Below are 8,550 nucleotides of genomic sequence, written 5' to 3' on the forward strand. Positions count from 1 at the left end.
ATGGAGGAGATCGACAAGAGAAGTCGGACATGATCACCAACGATGCCCTCAGATCTTTACAAAAAAAAATATAAATCATTGACGCAACATGCTGATCCTATCTAACATAAACAAGCAAAATGCAAAATTAGGGTGAAACAAATGTTAAAAGTCTCCAAAATCGGATATTTTCGGTTGAAGTCCCACTAAATTGGGTAATATGAAGTATGTGTCACAAATGTACAACTGCAGGGCAAAAGGTGAATTTCACTCTAAAAAACGACCACACAATTGATTGATGGACAAACGTGCAAAAAAAAAGTCTGACCACATGATCAATAAAGGGACAATCATGCAAAAACCCAGCAAGCATGACAGACCACACCTCCCACGAAACGTCGAAATGCCACCAATGCGGGCAGACGAACTAGTCCCTTAAGACGAGATCTAAAAATCGTTGAAACAACATCGGTTGAAGCATCACTCCATCTAGAACATGCTTGCAATCTTTCATCACCAGCACAGAGGGGTGGACATACCGGGCCAAGCCACGGATCAACACAAAAGAAGATGGCGTGGTTGTCACACCAAAAGCTCTCCTTAAAAGACACATGAACTGCCAAGATCTGAAGGGAACCAACATATCTAGGGACACAGACTCTCGTAGGCCCTTCGCCAGTGTCGAATTGGACGCCGTCAAGGTAGGGAAAGACCGGAGAGACCTTGATCCAACATTGCCATCGTCGGCACCAACTCGTTGATGTCACCGGAGAAGCAAAACGTAATACTAATAAAACGAGACGGCGGGTCCCCACTCCTCTTGCCGCCGCCGAGACCGCCGGACGGGAAAGAGGAGGGGGCCTGAGGCGGTGGAGGAAGCTGTGGTATTTGAATGGCAAAAAGAATACGGTGAAACTCCGATGCCCGGAGGTTTGGCTGCGTTTCGACGCAAATTGCCCTTGCCCTTGAACGCTAAGGCTGGTCATAGTGAGGAGTAACTTACTAGCCTAAGTTACCACCTTCATAATGCAAAATAACATAATAGTAGTATCTTAGATGGCTTCATTTATTAGTTTGTAGATTCATCTTGTCTTGAAAAGCGCTATGTTACGGTAACATATTATGTTACCCCCTCTCGTTAATTACTTGCCATATAAGCAATAATATTTTGTAGTGCGCTATGTTACTAGTCTATGTTACTACCTTCATAGTGGGTAGTGTCAAAGGTGTGGTAACATAGTTGCCTTCCTTTATTACTTTGTAGACTCATTATGCATTGGAAACCGCTATGTGATAGTAACATATTATGTTACTCTATTTGCCTCTCTTCTCATTAACTACTTGCCACATTATCATTTTTGCTTATGTGGCATCTATGTTACTACCTATGTTACTCCACTATGACCAGCCTAAGCGTGCCGAAGCCCCACCGAGCGCACGGGTGGCCACCGCGGGCGGTGCACGAGGACCAAGCCCAGACCGACCGAAGAGAATATCTCTGGCGCGGCGGGGCCCTGCCCGCGGTCGGTGCCCGCCACCGAAAAAGAGAGAGAAAATGGCGCGAGGAGGAAAAGAAAAGAAAATATGCCGCGAACCGCGCGTCCATCCCACGCGACTCCCTCACACAAATACCACCACACCGCCCCCTCCTCCCACCACCCAAGCCCACCCCCACCCCCACCCCCCTCCCCCCAGCAGCCGCCGCAAGAGAGAGCAGGGAGCGAGGAGGAACTCTACAAGAGAGGGCATCGAATCCGCCTCCTTCTTCCTCGCGGGGTCGTCCCCGACTGCGAGGCCTCCGACATGGTAAACATCTTCCTGTGTTTCCCCTCCATGCTCTTGGTTAATCTTGCTTCTGCCGTCGCGCACAGTACCCATCAGCAGTGCGCCGTAGATTGCTTTTTCCCCGGAGAAAATGCGCAGTGCGAGGCTATCAAATCCATTGCCGGTGGACGCTCTTTTTTCGAGCGAATTTCCTGAAGCTTGAGTTCGTACTAGTTTTCGACGGTCTGTCCTCACCGTTCCAGTCATCCAGGACAAGAAGTAGTGGTGCCTTGCTAGTTATGTGCTGGCGATTTTTGGATTCTCGCCCTAAACATGCAAGATCCCTTCATAATGCGCGTGATTTAGTGTCGATTTGGGGTCCTGGCGATGAACAGGTGGAGTACCAGTCCCTTCAGTTTTGGCCTCATGACCAACAACTAATACTATATATACAGTTTTGAAGTATTATTAGTTGTGTTGTGAATCTACCAAAGCTTTAGATGGATGGCGACACATGGCCTCATTAGTTATTTCGGCACCTCAATTGTTAATGGCGGCGCTTTAATTTCTACAGACGTTGTTCAGTTGTCGGTGAGGATTAGGAAACCCCAAGTATGTGTGAGATGGCCAGCCTGTAGAGTTTATTATTCGTGGTCATGTAGTTTAATGGATCCATCTGCGGTGTGTTTTGTCCAATGATGAGATATGGAAAGTTTGCAACTGGGATCTCTCATGGATTTTTCGGTCTGCGAATAGCCTGTCGACAACTCCATGATGCACATTAGTGCTCGTAGTTGCTTCCCTACAAGGAATGGCGACCTTCCTTTTTGAAAAAGGAAAAAGAAAACAATGAAACGAGATTATTTCAGACGAAGATGCAAGCTCAAGTTCTTGCGCATTGAGCAAGATGCAAGCTCAAACAATGATATCTTGCGCATTGAGCGTCAACATGATTTATGGTCCTTGGTCATGACCGTTCTACACTCTGTTATCTGCAATCATATCATTGTTGGATGTGGACCTGCAAATCGCTTTATTAGCTTGTGTCATGCTGATGTTCCACCAGCTGAGGTTCAGACGCACTGAACAGTCCCATTTAGTGGAATTCCGTTTGTTCGAAAGCCACTATCCTGACAGGCGTTTGCGACGAATTGGCTCGGTCCTGACAGGCGTCTGCAATGAATCAGTTCGGTTCAGACGATTGCTACTGGCAACCAACTACACCTAATCTCACTCTTTAGAAAGGTGCATCTAATTGTAGTTGCCATGTTGCAGCAGCACCGCCTGTTAATCAGTTGTCCTCATAACATTTCTTCCAGATGTACTCTGTTACAAGTGCAGAAAGAGTGATTACTTAGTATCATGGCTAACTGTCCTGCGCTTTTACTGTAGGCGAACGCTGCGTCAGGCATGGCTGTGGACGACGAATGCAAGCTCAAGTTCCTGGAGCTGAAGGCGAAGCGAACCCACCGCTTCATCATCTACAAGATAGACGATAAGAAGAAGATGGTTGTTGTGGAGAAAGTCGGCGAGCCTGCCCTGAACTATGAGGACTTCGCCGCCAGCCTCCCCACCAATGAATGCAGATACGCGATATTCGACTACGACTTTGTCACCGAGGAGAACTGCCAGAAGAGCAAGATATTCTTCGTCGCATGGTCAGTGATGCCTCCCATCTGTTCTTGGATTCACCGCTCACTCTTCACAACGTGCAACTATGTAGTAACAACCGATTCATTCTGAATGTCTATGCAGGTCTCCTGACACGGCACGCGTGAGGAGCAAGATGATCTACGCGAGCTCCAAGGAGAGGTTCAAGAGGGAGCTCGACGGCATCCAGGTGGAGCTGCAGGCGACAGACCCGACCGAGGTCGGCTTTGATGTGATCCAAGGCCGTGCCAACTGAGCACCATGGCCGTGCTGCTGCTTACCTTAAGTATGAGCCTCTGATGAGGATTTAGCGCGCTCGCCGAGGCTGGTCATGAGCTGTTTACCATGAGGCAATTGTGATTGAGTTGCCAGTATGTACCACCTAAGGAAGATGTAAGCTGTGACTTGTGCGACGACAAATGTATCCTTTCTGGTTGTTGATTCGTGGGTCCTGATATCCCCCCTTCTTACCTGCTAAGATCAGTTGCATCTTCATGGTAAAATTTTGGTAGATTCTTGTTGTGAGCTTTCATACTAGGATCACTGGTTCTTGAAACTAATGATGCCCACTGAGGCTTATTATGCAACACATTTTGATGATAAATCCAATTCAGAAGTTCCTATTAGCATGCCTCATCCTCTGCTTCAAGTATCTAACTGATTTTGCAAAAGAAGCATCTCACTGACAGGAGTGAATTTCAAACTGGCAAATGACAGTAACCTAGGTTAAACATCAAATGCTAAGTTTCATGGGGATGATTTGCAACATTTGTATGTAGACATGCATCAGGATGCAATGATTTCAAATGTTTTTACTTGAACATTCATCTAAAGATGGATTGGGCAGGGGGGATAATGGTGTTCTGATAAATACTGATTTTGAACACTGCCTCCAGCAGATCAGTTTTAAACATAACTACTATGGAGAACTGGCCACGACCAGCGAATCTTTAGATAAGGCAGCAACTGTTGTGTAGTAATAGATTGATGGTAGTTTTGTCCAGCAGAACATACATAGTTACATACACAAACTAGTCCAAAATTCAAGCGATTGCTACGAAATAACGCTAGGGCAGAAGTTCTCTAGCACATCACGTGCAATGGGAGGTACATGGTGATAACAACACACATGATTTATTTATGTACAGCCATCCTATTTACATAACAGAGATCCCGCGGGCGTTTCAGGAGGCCTCGGCGGTGGAGAAATGCATTTTAGCAGCCGACTCGAGCAGGAAGCTGGTTCCGCATTTCACCTCTTGGCTGCTGATGCCATAGTCCAACATCTCGGTCTCAACTTTGCCAGGATCGGCTTGGGCCTCGCTACCAATGGAGGTGCCAAGGTCTTCCAGTCTGGAAAACACAAGGTCCACAGATCAACAAACTTCGTCTACAGGTTGGTGTGGGAAGTTAACAGCAGGAGAAGTTCTAGCGATCTTACCCAGGAGTCTGGAGCACAGCTGGATTCTGGGCAGCGTTGTTGGTTTTTTTCTTGTTCCTGGCCTTCCGCTTCTCTTTCTGTTTGGTCTTGTCCTTCTTACGAGGCTTTGGCCGCCGCTGGTAACTGTTGTTCACAGAATGAGAAACGGATGAAACAGGGGGGTCATACACGTCGGCCGCCCATTTGATGTGGCGATCCTCTGCTGGTAAAGGAATCCCATTCTTTTGGCGGCTTCCTTTGATAGCAGGGATGAGCTTCACAGTTGGCTGCGGAGACAAGAAAAGGAAGGGGTTGGTTAGTTTCCTCATTACGCAATATTAATAGCAACAAAACTATTTCTGGCTTGCCGACAAATGACGTTCCATGGAGCACATGTAACTTATCAACATGGGGTTGATAATTAGTGAGTTGGTTCACGTGAACGAAAAGCGATTCTGGTTGTATATACACTTCCAAATCAATGACTATAACCGACAATTGTAAAGCATACCCCAGTTGTTTAGCAATACCACAACTGCAGAAACGAACACAACGATTTATGCAGGTCAACATTGTATTATTGTCTTGCGGTGTCATACTTGCTGTTACTTCCTTGTAACGGAAAGAACAGACCGACCTATTGCATTACATGCAGTTTGTGAAATTATACACAGTAAGCAACATGCTATCTATACCTTTCCACACTAAAATATCAACACATGGTTTATAATGCTCAAACAAATACAACAAAGAAGCCATAAATTAATCAACACTCTTATAAATCCCTAAGCATTAAGCCTTGAGCCTCCAAAGAATGTGATGACAGGTCAGAAACCTGGATAGTTGTTTCAGTAGTTCAGCATATCATTACCTAGCTTAAAACCTGGATAGCTGCTAGATTTTAAAATCATGATCACAATGACTGACACAACACTGCTAGTAGTATAGTAGGAAATGGATCGAAAGCATGATACTACTTGTGGATCTTTTGGCAAATGATAACACACAGCACAAGTTACTCACAGGCAAGGACACAGAGCGCTGGTAAGTGTGCGCATCCTTCGGCGCGTCATCATCGGCATCACAGCATGAGTCCTCCGGTTCGGCCTCAGCGGCAGATGACGATGACGGAAACGTTGCGCACTTCTGGAGGTCCTTCTTCAACCCCAAGCCAACCGGCTTGGAGAAACCTGCACACATTCCAGCCTCCACTGAACAATCTGCATTCTCCCCCTGTCCCGAAGCTCTATCCAGGGCAGACTGCTTCCCTGGAGAAATGTCCGTGCCGCCGGCGACAGCAGAAGGGGCACCCGCACCATCAGATGCCACTGCCGGCACGCTCCCAAGATCACAGGAATGGCCATCCATCAAGAAACCGGCGTCCTAGAACAGCAACCACAAACCACACACCTGCGTCCATCAAACAACCACAAGGGCATCGTGAGCTGACTGATTAAGGATCCACTAAACTAGCGGCTAGCTCCGTTTTTCGTAGATCCTAAACGAACGTTAAACAGCAGTGCTAATTAAAAAGATCGACAGTGCTATCACTGGATGCAGGTCTGCGCCAGATTCGGCGAGGTTAAAAGAGAGGGGGTCGGTCGGTCGGCGGCGTACCCTGGTCCCGGCGCCGGCGATCCAATCCCACGAGCAGAGGCAGGGCAGTCGACAGTGACGAGAAGGAGAGAAGTCCAGCGATGAGAGGAGCAAGGAAGGGGAGGGGGAAGGGGAGGGGACGGCGCGCTAGGAGGAGTGGATGTTGGGGTGCCAAGACCAGGGCTTGAGGCGGTGGGAGCAGCAGAGCGCGGAGGGGAGGGGGAGGGCGGCGTCGTCGCGGGGCAGGGGCGAGGCCCCCCGCGCCGTCCGAGGCATCGCGGACCCAACGCCGCCGGCGAGGGCCGTGCCCGGCAGATCTGGGAGGGGAGGGGAGGGCGAGGAGCAGTGGTGAGTGGGTGGGCGGAGGGATTGGGGATTTTTTTTTCTCTCTTCTTGCTTGTGCCGTCGCGAATGGAAGTCAAGTCTTCTCGGGGGAGCTTATAAATAGTGGCGGAGGGGGAGTGAGGGAGAGCGGTGTGGATAAGGGGGGGACACGTGTGGTGGCCGGCTTGTCGGCTTCCGCGTGCGCCCCGGGGTATAGCTGGCCAAACGGGCCGGGATAGTTGGGCCGGCCCGGTAGCACGGCCGGCACGGCATGGCACGTGCTAAACGGGCCAGGCCCGGCACGCGGCACGCCATGGGCCGTGCCTGGGCTTGAAGGGCGAGCACGCGGGCCGGCACGGCACGGCCCGATTAACTTTTTTATATTTTTTTTATGTATTCTAATATGGGCCAACAGGTAAAAATAGGCTAAAAAACGCTCAATGCGCAAAATAGGAGGTAGATTAGTGGGCCTGGCGTGCCGGTGGGCCGGCCCGATTAGCATACGGGCCGTGCCTGGGCTGCAGGCTGCAGCACGCGGGCTGGCACGGCACGGCCCGTATAATAATCGTGCCTAGGCGGGCCGGGCCGTGCCAGGCACGATTAGGATGGGCCGTGCCGTGCCGGGCCGGGCCGGCCCGTTTGGCCAGCTATACCCCGGGGAATGGATCTGCGGGGGATCGGGCCTCCTTGTTTGCATCGGATTCGGCCCTGTTTTGGAAGCGAGTTGGGCTCTGCTTACAGCCCGCCAGGACCCGGTGACCGGCCCTGGGCTCATTATAAGATGTTTTTTTTTGAACATCAGTATAGGCTAAAACGATCATATACACGCATATACACTCATTCCTATGAACGCACACATGCACACCCTGTTTCTATGAGCACCTCCGAAAAATTGAGCCGGCATATCATCTTGACATTTACCAAGTCACCGTAGACACCTCGTTGTCGACAGAAACGTCTCCTCCCACTGAATGCACATCGTCGGAAATCTTGAAATAAATCCATGAATAAATGGGAGCATCGGGATTTGAATTCTGGTGGGCTGAGAATACCACAGTCCCTCTAACCATCCAACCACAGATTGGTTCACTCATTATAAGATGTTCTACAGCAACTTTTCCTGATTCGGATGTATACAGACATATTTCGTTATGTTTATGTGTATTCGCTCATTTTAGTCTGCACGTAGTTGGAATATCGTGTGTTTGTAAACAGAGGGAGTGCGGGTTTGAGACGATGTGTGGTTTGGGCATTGTTGTTTGCCCACGCACCCACGCAGGTTCTAGAATTTGTGCATCATAGCGAGAGAAGGGAACCTAACTAGTGTCACGCATTTGGGATGCCCCATCATGGGTAGATGCCTGGGTGGTTTAATTTAGTGGAGAGCGTCAAGAGTGTTACTACCTCCGTCTCGGTGAATAAGTCATTCGCGTAGTTCTAGGTTGACGATTTAACTATCTAAATATGTATTATATGTGACAAAAAATATATATATAGAAACTACATCCTTGTAGAAATCTAGTGATGTACTTTTCATAACATATAACACATATTTAATTGCTCAAATCGATGACCTAGAACTACGCGAATGACTTATTCACCTAGACGGAGGTAGTACTACTCACAGTTTGTAACCCGATGCTCCTGGCTAAGCGCATGAATGTGGATGATCTTTTCATGTCTTTGTTGCCGCGGTCCAACTGAACCTACTCGCCGTCTGTCTTTTGGTTGTGGTGGTGTATTTATGATTGCATGGTTCGTCGCCGGAATTGCATGATTGCACTACATCGGTGTGGTTCAATGCATTTTTATAGGAG

The 8,550-nt window shown here is 48.6% G+C and overlaps 2 protein-coding genes across 2 annotated transcripts; one reads left to right on the forward strand and one right to left on the reverse strand.

Annotated features, from left to right (window-relative positions):
* Positions 1–1,652: 1,652 nt before the first annotated feature.
* LOC119360186 (actin-depolymerizing factor 7) lies at positions 1,653–3,904 on the forward strand. Its single transcript, XM_037625941.1, has 3 exons — positions 1,653–1,785; positions 3,136–3,401; positions 3,499–3,904. The coding sequence occupies exons 1-3, from the start codon at positions 1,783–1,785 to the stop codon at positions 3,647–3,649; spliced, it is 420 nt and encodes a 139-aa protein (XP_037481838.1). The 5' UTR covers positions 1,653–1,782; the 3' UTR covers positions 3,650–3,904.
* A 438-nt stretch (positions 3,905–4,342) lies between these two features.
* Positions 4,343–6,808, reverse strand: LOC119360197. Its single transcript, XM_037625948.1, has 4 exons — positions 6,431–6,808; positions 5,837–6,223; positions 4,835–5,100; positions 4,343–4,746 (listed from the first exon to the last, which is right to left on the reverse strand). Exons 2-4 carry the CDS (start codon positions 6,179–6,181, stop codon positions 4,578–4,580), a joined length of 780 nt encoding a protein of 259 aa, XP_037481845.1. The 5' UTR covers positions 6,182–6,223; positions 6,431–6,808; the 3' UTR covers positions 4,343–4,577.
* Between the last annotated feature and the right edge of the window lie 1,742 nt (positions 6,809–8,550).

Source organism: Triticum dicoccoides, chromosome 1A, assembly GCF_002162155.2.
Source record: "Triticum dicoccoides isolate Atlit2015 ecotype Zavitan chromosome 1A, WEW_v2.0, whole genome shotgun sequence".
Lineage (NCBI taxonomy): Eukaryota > Viridiplantae > Streptophyta > Magnoliopsida > Poales > Poaceae > Triticum > Triticum dicoccoides.

Coding starts and splice junctions, on each gene's coding strand:
- LOC119360186 (XM_037625941.1), top strand. Junction 3,402..3,498: donor AAGATATTCTTCGTCGCATG/GTCAGTGATGCC, acceptor ATGTCTATGCAG/GTCTCCTGACACGGCACGCG.
- LOC119360197 (XM_037625948.1), bottom strand. CDS start 6,181: ATGGATGGCCATTCCTGTGATCTTGGGAGCGTGCCGGCAGTGGCATCT. Junction 5,101..5,836: donor AGCGCTCTGTGTCCTTGCCT/GTGAGTAACTTG, acceptor TTGTCTCCGCAG/CCAACTGTGAAGCTCATCCC. Junction 4,747..4,834: donor GCTGTGCTCCAGACTCCTGG/GTAAGATCGCTA, acceptor TGTGTTTTCCAG/ACTGGAAGACCTTGGCACCT.